General features: G+C 30.9%; 2 protein-coding genes across 3 annotated transcripts; both read right to left on the minus strand.

Moving 5' to 3' along the window:
* Window positions 1-411: 411 nt before the first annotated feature.
* Window positions 412-6,956, minus strand: LOC115880074 (suppressor of fused homolog). 2 transcript variants are annotated; one of them, XM_030897202.1, is made up of 6 exons: window positions 6,643-6,956; window positions 6,147-6,418; window positions 5,854-6,082; window positions 4,398-4,612; window positions 4,229-4,331; window positions 412-1,287 (listed from the first exon to the last, which is right to left on the minus strand). In XM_030897202.1, exons 1-6 carry the CDS (start codon window positions 6,792-6,794, stop codon window positions 1,008-1,010), a joined length of 1,251 nt encoding a protein of 416 aa, XP_030753062.1. In that variant the 5' UTR covers window positions 6,795-6,956; the 3' UTR covers window positions 412-1,007. The 2 variants fall into 2 exon arrangements, with proteins under 2 accessions (XP_030753062.1, XP_030753061.1); XM_030897201.1 differs by having other exon boundaries at window positions 413-1,287; window positions 4,389-4,612; window positions 6,643-6,955.
* Window positions 6,957-11,446: 4,490 nt separating this feature from the next.
* Window positions 11,447-12,230, minus strand: LOC115880121 (40S ribosomal protein S30). Its single transcript, XM_030897252.1, has 2 exons — window positions 12,029-12,230; window positions 11,447-11,668 (listed from the first exon to the last, which is right to left on the minus strand). The coding sequence occupies exons 1-2, from the start codon at window positions 12,213-12,215 to the stop codon at window positions 11,505-11,507; spliced, it is 351 nt and encodes a 116-aa protein (XP_030753112.1). The 5' UTR covers window positions 12,216-12,230; the 3' UTR covers window positions 11,447-11,504.
* Window positions 12,231-18,864: the final 6,634 nt, after the last annotated feature.

The raw sequence follows: 18,864 nt of genomic DNA on the forward strand, positions 1-18,864 counted from the left end.
CAATAAAAAAATTACACGATTGCTGAAAATTGTTATGCTCTAAAAGTAAATGGATGGATTGTTTACAATTTTTGAATGGAAAAAACAACCTTATCGAATTTTTCTTATGTAAACAAATTGTAAAATATCCGATCTTGAAAATAAAAAAAAAACTTTCAATATCTAAAGTGGTTCTTGAGTTATGGCCTGTTATGTGTTAAAAAGTTGACTTTTAAATTATCACGATTACTGACGTTTTCTCGTTATAAAAAAATGACACCCTAACGATATTCTTATAATTCCATTTCAGACACTCAGAAACATGTCTAATGATTTTATCTAGTTATCTACAAAGTCTTTTAAAAATAAGCGGTTTGCGATCGTGATTTTACTTTACTTGATAGGGAAAGGTGTACCGGCAACGCCGCAACAGCACACCGTCGCATTTCTCTCACTCCGACATAAGATGCGATTTACTTTCACACATGTAAATGCCGACCCAAAAGTAACAGTTGCCAACACGGTATAATTATATAAAAAGTGTCAGTGTTATAAAACTAGTCTAAAATCAAATCAACTTAAATGTAAAAATTGTTGAAATAAATTGATAAAATTTAATAATAAAAAGCAAATTATGAATAAGATACAAACTTGACAGTCAAGTTTAAAATATGTAGAATAAAATATTTAAGACTACGAGAGTAAAGTAGTATCACAACCTAATATCTAATATTAATGAATAAATAATTAATTTTACTCATAAGCACCGTTATTAAGAATATTTAAATTCTTATACCTTAACTTAATAAAAATCTTTTAATAAGGCACTTAAATTACTCATAGAGATTCACAAACTTTCAAGCAATCCATAATATTGAGACAAATTTAAATCAAGTCACTTGGCCCTCTGTAATGTTTTTACTGATAAACTGGCAGAATTTATGTGATAAATCTTGTCACTAGATATTATTTTACCCGTAATAATTAATGCAGTCATTTTCATACAATTCGTCCAAAAAAGTATGTTTTCAAACTTTATCTGCGACAATAGTAATGGAGAGCTTTCTATCTGGCCACGAAAATGTTTTAGGTAAAGATAAAGCTTCGGGACTTGCCAGCGCCTGAAACGTAACAGCCATATCTTGTTCCAAATCATCCGGAATTAAAACTTGCAACCATGAACCTTGAGCAACGTATGGATGGTCTATATTAACTAATGTTTCTGTAACAGAATTAGCAACTAATGTTACAGCTGTGTCTCCCAGTATTGATTTAAATGTAAAGTGTCTGCCGTGCTTCACTCTGCCCCTAAAATTATGTACATTATCAATATTTCATTTATATTTAACTCCCTTTAAGGTTAATTCGCAATACTTCAGAATAGGCCAGTAAGCGAGGGTTTTAGGGTCCGAATTCTGAACACCTGCACCGATTGACGTGAAATTTTAACAGTGAATAAAGATATATGTAAGAAACAAAAGTTACAAAGTAGTGATGTGTATTGTCACCCTAGGGGTGAGTGCCACCCTTTCTCGAGGGTGAAAAATAAATCACCCATTTTAATAGCAAAAATCAATAAAGGGATGAATTCTAAGCAAAAAATGTTCTATAACATTTTTTCAGAAAATTAATATTTCCCTAGTTATTTAGGATTGAAAATGTTGATTTTTCATCTAAAAATTGCATATTTTTCTGCTATTTTTTATAAATAACTCGAAAACCTTGTGTTTTATCGCAAAACTTATATAGAGCAAAAATAAAGCTTTTGGAATAACTAAATGATCCCTTTCTTGTTGATTACCATAGGTGTAATAATAGTTGAATTATCACTCTGTAAACTGATTTTTTATTTTTCGAAAACTAAATTGCAACATTTTATCGTAAAATAATGGCGAAAGAACACATTTTTCGAAGAAAATGAGTAATGACCATTTTTAAAGTGCTTGAAAAGACCTTTTAAATGTTTTCTTAAAAAAGTTCGTAGCTCAAAAACTCGCGGAGTTATGATAAAAATAAAATGGTGACCTCATTATTTCAGAAAAAAAATTAACAACAAAATCTATGACTAAAATTATAAAAATAAAAACTAAGCGTAATACATGTACAGTTGGCTATATTTAGGTACTAACAATGGGCTCTGCAAGTTCGAGCGGTTTAGAATGCCTAAATTTGGAAAAAAGTTAAAAATAATGAAAAATTTTTATTTTTTAAATTTTTTTGACATGTATCTCAAAAACTAAACAAGATACGTAAAAAATGCAACAGGGTAAAATTGGAGGCCATTTTTTGCAATATTTTTGCTCTCTTTCAATTTTTTTGTAGATCTCTTTGTTTCGTAGATATTACGTTTTTTTAGTTTGACTTGCGTGTAAAGACCACCTTCTTTGAGCCCTTAAAACCCAAAAATCTCGTGAAAATGAAGAGTTCAAGACTGTTCAACTATAGAGGTTAATTTGTAGCTCGTGTAATTTCCTACAAATTGATAGTTTTTATTCCTACAAATTGATAGATTTATGATTTTAGTCATAGATTTTGTTGTTAATTTTTTTCCGAAAAAATGAGGTGACCATTTTATTTTTACCATAACTCCGCGAGTTTTTGAGTTACAAACCTGAAAAGACCCTTAAAAAAGACATTTAAAATGTCTTTTCACACGCTTTAAAAACGGTCATATTCATTTTCTTCGAAAAATGTGTTCTTTCGCCATGATTTTACAATAAAAGTTGTAATTTAGTTTTCGAAAAATAAAAAATCACGTATACAGAGTGATAACTCGGCTATTATTACACCTACGGCAATCAACAAAAATTAAATCGATTTGTTATTCCAAAAGCTGCATTTTTACTTTTTATGAGTTTTGCAATAAAACGCAAGATTTTCGAGTTATTTATTACATTTTCAATCCTAAATAACTAGGAAAATATTAATTTTCTGAAAAAATGTTATAGAATATCTTTTGCTTCGAATTCATCCCTTTATTGATGTTTGTAATTAAAATAGGTGATTTATTTTTCACTACCGAGAAGTGGTGGCACTCACCCCCAGGGTGAAAGCACACATCGCTACTATGTAATTTTTGTTTCATACATATATCTCTATTCACTGTTAAAATTTCACGTCAATCGGTGCGGGTGTCAAGAATTCGGAGGTAATACCCTATTTTTATCGTCGCTTACGGCCTAGAAGCACAGAACTACATTACTACCGTCCTTATACCGGGTGCGTCTCAAAAGTGGCTCACCCCTATAACTTTTTTATTTTTTCCAGTTAAAAATGAGATTTGGAATGTTAGTATATGACATAAATGAGGATTGACTGACGTATTCAATCGTTTTTGGTTATTTCTTGTTTCACCGGAAATGACTACAATCTACGATTTTTAAACGGCACCCTCAATATATTTTTACTTTATTTGATAGAAAATAACACTCTGAATAGAATGACATATCATATATCAACATTTGACATTTTGGCTTGTATTTGAATTAATTATAATTTAATATTGTATTTTAAATTTCAATGTAGAGTGCCATGGCTGTGTTAAAAACAATAATTTTTAATGAAGGAGCCTTGGAAAAATAGATTTGATAGTCTAAAGTTTTCCGTATCTTGTCCTGGCCTGTTAAAAGATGTCCAAATTGTATTTTTAATCATATCTCAAGTTTTTCAAATGGAACAATGAAAAATGCATTTTTTACGAAAAATTTGGTGCCACACACTTGGTATTTGGAGTCAAATTGTCGTTATGAAAAGCATGTTACAATTTCAAATAAACCATATACGAAAATGTCAAAAGTTGACATATGATATGTCATTCTATTCAGAGTGTTATTTTCTATTGAATAAAGTGAAAATATACCAAAGGTGCATTTAAAAATCAAAAGTTATAGTCATTCCCGGTGAAACAGAAAGTGACCAAAAACAATTGAATACGTCAATCAATCCTAATTTATGCCATATACTAACATACCAAATCTCGTTTTTTATCTGAAAAAATAAAAAAGTTGTAGGGTTGGGCCACTTTTGAGACGCACCCGGTATACCTAACCGTACATCAACTTTTTAATAATTCCAGCAACCTGACTCGCCGACTTTGGCCGAGGTCACAGGCCGCGGGGCTTGACCAGTTTGGTGTAGTTGCACCATAAAGAAAAAAAAATTCTCAGTACATTTAAAAATTCGCATCTGTAGCTCATGTATTCTGTGTCAGAAGTTATATGTGTATCTTTTTATCAGACATAAAAATTACCTTATGGCCAGTGGTAATAAACTGCCAGCTTCTAAATTAAATATTAAGTGAACTCCATCAAGTTTTCTTATGCGTAACATTTCTGGAGATTCCAATGAACTCCCTAAAATCAGAAAGAAATATTTTGTATACTACATTAGAAAGAAATAATAAAAAATACCTAACAAACTTGGATGGTATGTGTTGTCCAATTGTGAGCTGACATCTTTAAATTCTTTTCCATTGAAATAATTTTGTTCTGACCAGGAGCATCTACCAGAAACGCCACTTAAATTTGAACCTTCTATTTCAAAACCCCTATTTACTTCTTCTTGTGCGTAAGGATCTAATTCAAAAATATTTTCCCCTCTACGCATGTCTGTTATATGCCAAGATCCACCAGCACTAAAAGATTTAGTAATTTTAATTATTATTAAACTTTATGGTATAAGCGATAGCAAATAAACTTTTAGTTTCGTCATCAAGGGCGCGATTATTAAATTGATTGTTTCCATCAGCCATGGACATATTCGGCGCCGGGCTGAGTAACTCAAATTTAAGTTTCCTGCCAACGATTTAGGTAAAAGATGTCAAGTTGTCACATTTATATATTTATATTATTATCTACTTATATTGGTATTTTGATTCGTTTTGTATTACAAGTTTTTGGTTCAAGTGAATTGTGTTGTGATCCTTCTTTGAAAATATTTTACTAGCCAACCTTGCAGTCAAAAATTGTTCTTTTTAGAACCGCTTTTGGTGTAAAGTGCACAAGATCCGAAGCAGCTAAACAGCCATTGCAAGCTCATCGCAACCTTGTTAGAATATTTTGAACAGGAAAGCAGTAGTAATGACCCTTTATTTCCATTAAATGCTATTAGAAAGGGGAGTTTCTTTGATATTAATAATAATTATTTATATTTTTATAATGAATTCATTTTTGTTTCCTAAAATATAAATAAAAGAAAATATGTATAAGTCAGAAATACTGTACTCGTCAAGCTTAACCATGAGACTAAAAGTTTATTTGGTATGACCTATATTCAGTATACAGGATGGCTTCTCCCATACCTACTGAAAGAGACATCTCTTAGAGCCTAAAGCAAAAAACGTTTTATAACTTCTTTGGTACACCCATGAAGTTTACAGTTAACCATTAGTTAACAATAAAATTTTAAAATGTCCAATAAAACCAATACATGTTCCCAAACTTTTATTCCGATACAAATAAGTATATGCAGGGTGGAAATGAATAAAAGAAATAATTTAGGAGGACCATGATAACTCCATGGTATAAAAAAATAAAGAGATTTAAATATAAAATTTGCATTTTTCCGTGTTACATTTCCCTACTATACATATAAAGATATACAAGGTGGCCCAAAATTACAATATTACTGACTTATTTCATTCATTTCAAAGAGGGCGCGTACTAAAAAAACTGTGATTTTATATTATGTCAAAGCAAAGTGTGAAAGGCACTAGCACTAGTCAAATCAAGTGTTTGGGTAGAGTCTTTATTTGGGTATGTCATATACATATAAAGTGGTCCAAACAACTACTCCCCATGTAAACCCATACTATATCAATACCTCATATAAAATTTATTAAAATTGGATTCTGTAAAATAAGAAATTAAAACTTACATTGGTAATCTCCTTAGTATATCTAATATCCCTGCACCATTCCACTGTTGAGCAGCCTTTAATTCTTCAGTACAAATACCAACAATCTGTATAAAATTAACTGTACCAAATGGAGTCTGTGTAGAATTTAACTGAAGATCGGTTGTCATCAGCATATGTTGAACTTTTGATTCACTGTTGTCTAAAGCACAGTGCCAAGAAACATGATCACCAGAACAAAGAGAATTCCCTAAAATAATCATTTAAAGATTGAAACTATCTTGATTCAAAACAAACTAATATGTATATCATACCTGAATGAAAAACATATTTAGCAAGAGACTGCATCAATGTTGCTGGCCATGTTGGTGGCGTAGTTTCACCTGGCTCATGTTTCAGTCTAAAGGTTAACTCAAAACCAAATCCCGAAGGACCATCAGATCCTGATAAATCATGAACCCTTCCATCACCATGAAGGTCGGACAATCCAAAACTTATATAATGCCAATGAGGTGGAATATTTTCACTTGGTATTCCTGGGTTTGCATACATAGAAATATAATCTAGTGGATCTGGACCCCCAAGCCTATAATTAATATAAATTGATAATTAGCATTGTTATAAAAATAGTAAACAAAGATATCGTAAAGAAGTCTTCAAGTCATTAGTCAGTGAAACTATAAATAACTTCTAAAACAGGAAATGCAGAACACTGAGGGTGTGAAAAATAAAAGGGCGGATGTTCTAAAAATAGATGTTTTTATAAGATGCTGGATGTGACTGTTTCACATAGACATATTTTGATCTTACCAATATTTTAACAATGCTGTAACTTGCAAAGGATTTACTTGGTCAGGATAAACTTTTCGACACAAATTATATAATGATTCAAGCCCTGGAGGCGTAGGAGGCAACATATTAATTGGAGGACCATGATGATTTAAACTTGCAGCTTCTTCCATTTCAGTAATTTGAATTTATTTAGTACACTCCATAAAACGCCACACTAAATTAAGAGGTTTAATTGGAAAGGCTTAATAATATTTAATATTATTAGCACAACTATACTTAAATTATTAATGCCTTGCTTTTAATTATAGTAAATATAACTTAATTCTGATAAAATTTAAAAAAAGCAAAATAAAACAAACGAAAAACTTTGTCACAGACCACAGAATAATCTCTTTTCCGACAAAACGGCAAACGTCAAAATTAAACACCATTGTTGCCAGCTCTACTAGGAATGTACGATAAGTAACGTAAATATCGATATATAGAATCGATCCGGATCTGTGAACATAATGTGCGCTGAGTATTTTGCTCAACGGCTGACCATTTTTGTGTGTAAAATGCCCATTGTGCGCGTTCAGGGAACACAGCGGCTGAGTGATCGCTGAGACTTTCACTCAGCGGCTGACTGTTTTTGTGTGTAAAAAGAAACCGTTTAGGGAACCGCTTTCCGCTTTAAGGTTGATTTTCACTATACCTTCCCTTCCGTTTCCATTCCATATGCATTCCATATCTCTTCCGTATTTTTATTGTATTGACGCTATACGTAAGCTTCCGTTCCGTATCAGTTCCATACTTTTTATTGTACAATTTATATCATTATGAAAGTTTATTTTAAAAATTTGTATCCTGTGAAAATGATAATAGATTTGATTCAGAGGTGAAAGAATAAATAAACATCAGCAAAACGTTAACAGAGCTGGTAGAAATGTAAGACCTTAACAACGCTGTTTCAGATACGCTTCAGTCCGTCCGCCAAAAAAATGTGGATTCAAAAAGGACAGGATTTGGAACGGAAGGGAAACGTAACGGATAGTGTGAATTGTCCTATTCATTTACATGATTCAATATTTCATGTAAACGGAAGGGAAACGGAAGGGAGCTGATATGGAAGGTATAGTGAGAATCAACCTTTACTCAGCCACTCAGCCTCTAACCGTCCCTGAACCAGAGCCCTGAACGCGCCCATTAGTCATTGACAAAAAAGGGACGGTCAGCGGCTGAGTGGCTGAGCAAGCGGTTTCCCTAAACGGTCCCTTTTTACACGCAAAAACAGTCAGTCGCTGAGCAAAATACTCAGCGGTCGGTCAGCCGCTGTGTTCCCTGAAACGCGCACATTGATTCGTACCAAATACGTTTAAAATAAAATATACGCAGGGTACCGCTTAAATTCCTGTCCCGATATTGAAGGATGGCTATAGAATTTCAATGCATTTCCTACATAAGTCTATCCTTATGTTGTAGAAGGTTTGACTAAACAAGGATGAACTTATGTCTTGAAACAATTCGACCCGATTTTCTGTCCTTCAACACTGGGACGTAAATCCTCTCATTGCTCTTATGGCATTATGGGGAGGCCGACGTATATTTTATTTAAACGTATTTGATTCGTACCATAGATAAATGACGCGTACATGAGATTTCATATTTCCACAGATATTTCTGAGATTAGGGTCATTGCCTTGAAACTTATATGGTGAAATTTTGATAAAATAATTTAGTACACACTAAAAACACGGTATGTCGCTAGTGGTAGGAAAAATAATTTTTAGAGGTTACTAGTTTATTTGGTTGCCTGTGATATGCATATACAGGGTGTTTCCTAATTAATCTAAAAAAATAAAAAATCGTTAGAAAACGAATTCAGGCGGGCTCTTAATAAGTATATTTATTTTTTTCTCGACAACCGTTTGATGAACAAGAAAAACTCAAAAGATCAATTTTGTTGAGAAAGGATGGCCAGTCAAGAAAAAAATATTTTTTCTTTAAAAAAGCAGTGGTGTACCATTTATGTTAAGCAAAAAAACTGTAGAAAAAATTATTATTAGACCCAATGGTTATATAAAAATTGTTTTAAGAACACATGAGGAATCACACCATAATTTTTTTAGACTAATTCGAAAACACCCTGTATATTGTCAACTTGACAATGACTGCTGATAAATCCAAAAATACTTTTTCAGTGAAAAAAGCCTGATTTTCGCAGGAAAAATTTTGATTTTTATTGAAGTTGAGCCTGCGTTTGCAAATACTCGTTTGTTTTTTAATTTCCTATCTATCTAAATTTTAAATATCATAGTCAGAAATAGTTTTATTATTTATTAACTGTAAAAATGGTGTTTTCTTGTTGTGTTGCATCTTTCAAAGAAACTAACAAAACTGCAAAAATGTACGTGTTTCGAAAAGACGATAAGGTATGTATCTTAGATAAAAGAAAAATATATGGTATGTATTCGTTGTTTGATTTTTTTTCGTTCGCTTTAAAATCTATAAATCTCGATCACTTACATGAAACTCTGTAAAATAAATAGAAAAATAAATTGTAAAATATATATATTCTTATGTTTTATTAAAGTTACTCTGATATACTAATATATCAGTGTAACTTTAAAAATAAATCCTTTGAATTCAAATATAAACATAAAAAACATTTGCAACAGAAAAGGCGAAGGCGCTGGGTTAAACGTAGTCTCCACTAAAAACACGGAGGGGCGCTTTGACCCAAAATTTTACTATTAAGTTTCATATCTATCTTAATAGTAGATTATTTTCTTTTGTCTATGATTAGGGTGCAGCCACACTATCCTAAAAACGGCAGGGGTTTTCGGAAATAAAATCCTAGATTAGGTAGTTTACTAATCAGCTGTTCCAAGATCAGTGCTGAGAGTAATCAGCTGGTAGTTTAATTACGAACGGTTGGATCATTAGATTTACCGGGTTAACAATCACATTTAAATATATTTCCTAAAAAGAGATAAATTAAACAAATAATCCTAATATCCCTCTTTAACGATTGTATAAGATCTATTTTTATCCTATTTGTTTTGCTTTAAGTATACTTTTTAGTTTCTGTAAGACTATTTTTTATAAAAACAAAATGTGTTTTATTTTAGGCTTTTTTAAAATTATGCCATTTAAAACAAAAACACTATAAACTTTATTTTAATCATTTATTTACTGCCAACATAATAAACATTCCATCATATTAATAATAAAAAAATATATCAATTTTTATCTACCAATTGTGATGAAAATTTTCAGAATTGTCTATCAAGTTCCATTCTTTCATTATGCCTGGCTATTTTAATCTAAATGTTTTAAACCACTTTTCTGTAGTTGAGTTTTCATTTTTTTCCTATTGGGTGTCTCCGATAGTGCTTTTTCGCAGTCAGTATCTTTAGAATTACTTGTTGGTTTTTTATTTATTTAAAATCTAGAGTTACTTGATGCTATGCTGATTGGCTCATTTTTACGGTCACTAACAAAATATCATGTATTTGATCAACATTAGATAAAGTGATTTCGGACAAAACGGTTATTAAAAACTTTATACTTCTATGCGGACCGTTACGTTTAAAATTATCCTAGAAATGATCAGCTGATTAATTCTACCCACCTCATTAGGAGGGTTAGTAGGATCACAACATATGGCAAAAATCGAGTTATTCGGATCACTTTCCGAACGCATTGACTCGTTTTGAGATCACTTTTCGAACGTCTGGATTAGTAATCCTATCAATCCGATCAATCAGACGCCGATACGCCGTTTTTAGGATAGTGTGGCTGCACCCTAACACAAATTCTATTTTAAATTTCTATTAGTAATATCCTGTAATATCAAAGTAATATGTAATATCAAAGAATATTATTGGTAATATACATATATAAAATAAGTAATTCTATTTTAAATTTCAATCTAGAGTTCCATGGCTGTGTTAAAAACACTAATTTTTAATCAAGGAGCCTTGGAAAAGTAGAAATGATCGTCTAATGTTTTAGTGTCTTGTCCTGGCTGGTTAAAAGATGCCCAAATCGTATTTTTAATTATATCTCAATTTTTTCAAATGGCACGAGGGTGGCTCATTAGCATATTTAGAAAAAGCATTTTTTACGAATAATTTGGTACCACACACTTGGTATTTTGAGTTAAATTGTCGTTATGAACCGCATGTTACAATTTTAAATAAACCATAGGTATGCCAAAATGTCAAAAGTTGACATATGATATGTCATTCGATTCAGAGTGTCCTTTTCTATCGAATAAAGTAAAAAAATACCGAGGGTGCCATTTAAAAATCAAAAGTAATAGTCATTTCCGGTGAAACCGGAAGTGACCGAAAACAATTGAATACGTCAATCAATCCCAATTTATGTCATATACTAACATACCAAATATTCATTGTTTTACCTGAAAAAATAAAAAAGTTATAGGGGTGAGCCACTTTTGAGACGCACCCGTTATTTCGATCTCGCAGAACTTTTCTATTTTTGTTCTCATCACTATTTCGACTCAGAAAAATTTGGAATTTTTTAAAAAAAAAATTGGAAAAAAAAACTATTTTTTTGATAATATGACAACATAGGTAAAAAATCCAGTAGTTTGCTCAAAATTTAAGCAATAATTTTTTTTTGGAAGTTTTCAAAGTAAGATATATGGGTTATTTTGAAACAGTAAAGTGAAAATATGTTTCTTTTCTCGAATCTACCAGCCTTGAAAATATTTGCACTTATTTAAGACTCTCTATATGTAAAAATACGAATATTAAGTAAAATACTGTATGTAGAAATAAGAGATATGAATCATAAAGTTAAAATAGAACACATGTTAAGGTTTACAAAATATATTTAGTCAAACAGAATACATTCTTAAGAATTTAAATTATTTAAGAAGCAGCAGCAGAGTTGGAGTTTGGTCCACGTCGCCTTCCAAAAGTTGCTACAACGTTTACAAATCGTCTGTTGTATTGGATGCGCCTCTTAGCGCGACCAGTCTTCTTCTTTTTCTTCTCTTGTTTTTCTACCTTGGGAGTCTGACCCTTGACTTTGCCTATTCAAAAAATTACACAAATATAAAAAAGAATTACTTTATCTAAAAGACAAATTTTAAATATTTTAAGAGCATATAAAACAAAAGGAAATGTGTGGTAACATCTATAGTGATTTTGAGAATAAATTATCTAAAACCACTTCAAACAATTCCATTATTATTTAGCAAGCTCTTGCAAGACTTTTAGCATAATGTATCTAAAAACCTCATTGTAACTTGCTTAATGCACTTCTTATTTTCAAACATAAATAAATAATTATTTAAATCAGTTCCAACTAGAATATTGCACAATAAAGAAAATTACTTTATTTCGGTTTTTATTACAAAAAACTAAAATTATGAATTGTCAAATAATCATACCAGCACGAGCCAATGAGCCATGGACTTTTCCACCAGGCAAGCCAACTGTAAGTTCAATGTCTGTTTGCTCAAATGCAGCTACCGAGCTGTCGTCAGAGACAGGACATCCAGCAGCATACAATAAAACATCAGAAACCTTGAGACCTTCTAATGATGCAATTTGTTGCTGTAAACAGAAAATGATCATTAATTTTATTTAGTTATATCCAGAGCTGCAAGCTCACAGAAAACTTGTCTTTTTTTATTTAAATCATTTTAATGACTTAGGTCATTTGATTTTAAGTCATTTTTCGAAAGCTGACTTAAATTGAAGGGCTTATTGTAATAATATAAGTTATCATGTTGACCAAGTCATTAAAATGATTTAAATAAAAAAAAAGCCACTCAACCAGAAATCAGTTTTATTAACTAATAACCAGTGTTTTTCTTGCCTTTTATCCAACAAATTTGTTAGATAAATACTTAGTCAGTTAAACTAAACTATCTTTAAAACGCCTTCAAATTTATATTTATTAATATTTAAATTTACACATTTTTTCAAGACAGCAAAAAGTCTAATAATTCAGAATTATGGATTTGTGGCATGTCATGTTATTACAATGAGTGATGGGATCACTCGAGCGAAATTTCGCTCGAGTACCCGATTATTGAAAAAACCGACGTCGCTCGATTATGAAAGAGCGATGCAAGTGACGAGTACCAAGCGACGATCCTACAATGAAATAAATTGAAATCCGATTTTAATGTGACATACTCGATAAAAAGCCGAGCGAATTTTCTACATACATTGCAGGTAGCAAATTTATACGACGCGGTATATATAAATATATATATTTATCCGTTGCGTATCTGAGAGACAAAATTTTACGACCTACATCGACAAGGCTTTGAAATAAACTAAATCAAACGATCGAGCGAATCGCTCGTAGTTTGCTACTTGCCATTCATTACCGAAAGAATCTGTACCCTGCGCACGCAACTTACTGCTTGGCGCTTGGCGTTAAAGGGTACTTACAACAAGCGGCGGACCAAAACCCGTATTTTTAAATACGAGCGATATTTCGCTCGAGCGATCGCTTGATACTCGAGTACTCGATTATTGAAATTAATCGTTTTTAATCTTAAGTCAGATTTTTACATATTTTTATAATACATTTTTAACAGCAGCTTTTCTTTTTAAACTGACTTTTTAAAGTCATTGTACTGACTTAACTTGCAGATCTTCATGATTTAAGTCAAAAATATAGAATTAAGTCTAAAAACAATACAACTTCTTAGACCACTTTACTTTTCATTGGTACATAGTCATCTCCAATATTTAAATATGATATGGTCAACGGCAAATGAAACTTTACTAAAACCAATAAAAACATTGCAGAACAGAGCCATAAAAAATATATACAAACTACCAGTTAGGTATCACACAATGGATCTGTACTCAAATCACAATATAATGTCGGTTGATAGTATCTACAAGTTTCAGGTGTGTCAATGTATACATGGAATTATTTTAAATGCCAAACACTCTGTCCTCAAATTTGATAGGAGGGCCCAGGTGCATGATCACAACACTAGGAGGCATAATGATGTAAATCTGCCTAAAATGCTCACCTGCAAGGGGCAAACCTCCATCTCATATAATGGAGCTAAGTTGTACAACGAACTCCCAGATTCTTTAACGTTGAATTTAAATATGCTAACATTCAAAGTACAACTCAAAAAATATATTTTTCAAGGACAAGGGGTAGGAAAATAAAAGTAGACTTGCTCTGACAGGATTCGTAGACTGATTAGTTTTTTTTATTTGTATATAGAATTTATGTTCTAAACTTGTACACTTGTAAACTTGTAAATTGCGTACTTGTAAACTTTATTGTGTATGTATTCTAAGGTTAAGTAAAATAATACAAGTATCTTTTATCATGTTGTGTAACTTTATCTTAAAAAAAAACAAATTATCTATAATTATATTTGATTGATCTGTGATATAGATGTAATGAAAGGATGAGCCTGTATGAATATTTTTTCTGTATTCCTAGGTTTTGTTCAATAAAGTGCTATCTTTAAAACAACTTAAATAACGTTATATATCGATTTAAGTCTTCACAAAAATGACTTGACTTGAAATAAAATGATTTAAGTCAAAGACAATGAATTTGACTGAAGACTTAAAAAATTTATTTAAAAATTAGATACTACACTATAGACTATACATAATTATTATACAATACAGACAGTCATTTTAATGCCAATTTTGTGAAAGTGAATTAAATTTATTAATTTTTAATTTATTACTTTTCTAACATTTCAAACTACACTTTTTCAAACATGTTCTTCAAATCCTTCAATTAGATGCTAGTAAGAAGTTTCGCGTCAAGTGCACACACATTTTTTTTTCTATAATTATGTATGTTATTACTGTTGCAAAAGTGGTTAATTTATGTTTAGGAGTTCCAAAATAAATTTTTCATATGCCAGACACTTCACTAATTCAAGCTCAATATGTGAAAAACAATTATACAAGGTACTTTACTCTTGAACGACTTTTGTATTTTTGGCCCACCCTGTAAGTTGTTTGACTTGCAGTCATTCTAAGTACCGCTGATATGGTTATCAGACATGCACTAACTTTTGACAGTATTCCCATTTGTATAGGACTTTAATAAAAAGTCCAATATTTCGTATACATATAATGGACCACACTGTATGATAATATAAAATACATTCTTAAGAATATACAACAGTCCTTCGTTTTAGGCAGAGGTTACGTTCCTTGAATAGACCGCGTATATTGAAACAAGCTTTTTATTTCATAAACTATACAAGTGCAAATATTTTTAAGGGTGGTATATTTTAGCGATGGGAACTATCGAATGAATTAGACTATCGAATGGTTAATGAATGAATGATTTCAACTATCGAATGGTTCTCTATTCGAAAAATCAGTTCAATTCATTTGTAAAGCTAAGCTAATGTGGACACTCGGCCGTGCGACTAAAAATATGGTTATCGTTAAGTCACGACTATCGAATGGGTGGATATAAATGAATTTAGTATTCGTTTTTGTATGCGTCGGTGCATTATTGGTTCTTCAAATTTTTTCTTTACTTACGCCGTTATAATACTGTGCTATTTTTTGCGTTTTTATGTAACTAGTTTTAAAATACTAAATAGTAGTTATTTTTAATTTTATTTATTGACGTTTGTGTGCATGTGCAGGTGCGTCAAAATTTTTCCGAAATTTGTGTGGTTTTCCCTAGTCCGATCTTTCATTATTTTTTCTTTTATATGGTATATGGTCTATTTTTAATGGCATTTTGAGAAGTAGCAATTTTTAAGAGATGAGATGAACTTACAATTAATTTTTAAAAAGTTTTTTTTTTTTTTTTTTTAGATGTTTTAATAAATACCTTGATTAGTTGGAACTTAATATCTTATTTAGTAATGTGCGTATTTAAGTAAATGGTTTTCGAACTCAAACTATGGGTGAGAAAATTTAAAATGACAATTTTACACGTGCCATTTAAAAAAAAGTACGATGTTTGTTATTTTGTTTATGGCTATTTCTTGTTTCAAATATTGATATATTAAAAATATTTCATTATTTTTTAAAGCTAAATGCCAGTAAAAATTAATATAATTATTAAATGGAAATAAAGCACCTAATTAATATTTTGATTTTAATTTATTTAGTTTATATTTTTTTTTTTTTTTTTATTTGGATGAATTTTGAATTAATAAATGTTTTATTTAAGTATGATGCAAATTTACTAACAGCAATATGATTTATAAAGAAATTTAAACTATATTCTTAACAATACCTGAATTTTCGATTAATTCTAGCACGTTGTAGAAGAATGGAAATCCAAAAGACCTGTCACACTGTCACTTGTCAACTATCACAGTCATACTCACGTCATACTTGTCAACTTGTCAGCACTAAACTTCAAAATTTAGTAATGGGACTTACTATCGATATAATCAAATCGATATTGGATTGGTAAATGAACTGCATACTACATAAATTTACATATACCATAGATAATGGAGATACTAGAAACGGTGTTTTAGGCTTTAGGTAGCTGACCTTGTCGTCGTCGTTCGGTTGCTTTCGTCACAGCGCCATTTTCAAATTATTCTGCTATGTTGCCAATTTACACATTATATACTATTTTTGGTAAAGGCAGAGACGACAGTTCGCGCGGTACCTTTCATGTTTGAGTGGTGGGGAGAGTGACCTCGTCTCGCTTGTCCCTTTAAATTTTCGTAACTGGGAAGTTGCGAGTAGACTATTATTAAAAACTTGCCTGTATAGCTTATAAATAGTTACTGTATGGGTAAAGAGTAAATAGAGAGCGAAAAAAAGAGTTTATAAATATTATATAAAATAAATTATAGTTTTTTTTTTTTTTTTTAAATAAAGATAATAAAGAAGAACTATTTTGTACATATCGTTTGGTAAACAAGATAAAGTGACTAAGTCGATTTGTAAGAAGTGTTTTATTTACGTGTATTTTTTTACATATGGACTTTTTTGAACAAGTGTAATATTACAATGAACACGCAATAGATCTCTAAGGGTGATTAACTCCCTCCATTCTACAATATCACAATGTGGGTTTATGTACAAAAATAAGAGTTGTTCAATTTTCTTTGTAAAAGTATATTACAAGCTTCTAACCATGTCTTCGATCTATGGATTACATTTGGTTTAATAACATGATTATATATGGTACATTTCTAAAAAATATTTTCAGGATCCTTTGGAAAAGTGTGAAATATTATGTTTGTCGAAGAATAAAACCTATTTTTACACAGTCTTTATAAGCACACATTGCCACCATCTCGTCTTTCCTGCTACTCGTGTCCTGTTCAGTATTCATATTTAACAATAATTACAAATTAGTACGCAACAAAACGATACTAAAATTAAACCTTAAAAACTCTCGGAACGATAATATATCGAAAAGAAAACTCACAAGAACACACACTTGTAAATAAAGGCAAAAATGCGAGAAAACAACTAATCAGATTTGTTTATGTTTAAGCCTGATTAGCACAGCTGATTAGCGTCCTAAAATCATAGGTTAGAATAAATAAAATACGCCGATGTCAGATTTTCAAGATTTTATCGTTTTATCTTTGAAATCGATCAACTTAGTTAGTCATTCTGTTTCTTTGATAATATCAGTACATTGCGAAAAAAGGAGCCACAAACCAGCCTAAAACTAAAATTTACATTTCCATTTAACATACGTTACTTATATTCATATCATATTGTTAATTTATTTTCAGAAAATCTTGTTTATTTTTCAAAGAAATATACGGCAACAGATAAAATGGGACTTGATGGGACCTTTAAATTTTAATATATCTGCGTCTCTCTCGCGAAATTCGACTTCTTTGTTCACTGTCGTCTCTTGTCTTATCACTCTTTGGTAAAGGTGTGGATCCGGTGGCTGACCTTGAAGCCCATATTTGCTGCTTTTGATCATCGATACTACGCAAGCGCACATCGTCGATGTTGCCAAATTGCAGTTTATTTTCGAATTATTTACAGTTGAAAATTTTTTTTTGCGTGTTAATCAATAATAGTACAAATTCTATAATTAATTTTTATAATTTCAGATTTATCTTGATATCAAAAATTAGGGTGAAGAATAATGAAAGTTTGTGAAATGAAAGTATTATGAATATATAAAATTGTAATAATAATAACATTTATTTATATATTTTACATTAGAATTAAAATTTATGTTTACGGATTTTTCTTAATGGTTTTGAAACTTATTAGAATTATTTATTTCTTTTCATTAAAAGTTATTTAATTTCCTAGTTATTTACAGGCAACAATGGTTTTGATTACTTAATAATGACATTGATGTGAAGTACTACCATGACGGGTCTTATTATAGAGACAATGAAGCATTCAATCGGAGATAGGGTAACGGTACCTATTATATAATGTTACTAATATAATATACTTTGATTATAATTAATGTTTTATCATAATTTCTTAAAATATCAGGTTAAGTGGATTTTATCGAAGAGTGTGTTGATAAGCAGTGGCGGATACAGGGGGGGGCCTATGGGGCCCGGCCCCTCCTTAAAATCTGTGAATTGTGTAAAATATTAGGCTTTTGTGTTAAAATGGCGCCCTAAAAAAAATATTCTACATTTGCTTTTTATTTTGGACCCACCTAAAATAAATTCCTGTATCCGCCCCTGTTGATGAGACTAAAATAATAGAAGCTTTTATGTTTATCTTTTTTTTAGAGGAGATGGTTTGTATCGTAGAATACATTACAGTATTTAATATCGTGTACTTTGATATTCTTTTCTTAATTTACTGTAATTTCTTGTTTCCTATAATGCCAAATCTTGACAATATGGTGAAGGTTGAGTTTTGATCTTATTAGTTTTATAAGAATAATAATAATAATAGAAATACAAGACTAAATTAAGACTTAGTTTGTGATTTATATTAAGATCTTTCTTATACTATTTGTTATGTCTTCATCTTAATACTATGAGTGCGTTCCACTAAGCGCTCATAACGTTCACGCTCAAGATCGCGATTTTTCCCGTTCCACTTGCTTGCGAGCGTTACAATCATAAACTCAAGTGGAATGGGTTATGGGGCGTTTTAAGCGTCAATCCTGTCAATGTATGTAAATAAATATAAATAGTAAATAATAGTCAAAATCACAGAAGAGAATTCAAAAAATCTGTCTAAAAAGAAGAAATCAAAATGTCTTTGGCGACAGTTGGATATTTGGTGCATCGAAATGTGTCGAAACTTCTTCATCTAGTTCAGACGAATAGTGGAATGAATT

The sequence above is a fragment of the Sitophilus oryzae genome, unplaced genomic scaffold (genome assembly GCF_002938485.1).
Source record: "Sitophilus oryzae breed Bouriz unplaced genomic scaffold, Soryzae_2.0 scaffold_1614_pilon_pilon, whole genome shotgun sequence".
NCBI classification, from domain to species: domain Eukaryota; kingdom Metazoa; phylum Arthropoda; class Insecta; order Coleoptera; family Curculionidae; genus Sitophilus; species Sitophilus oryzae.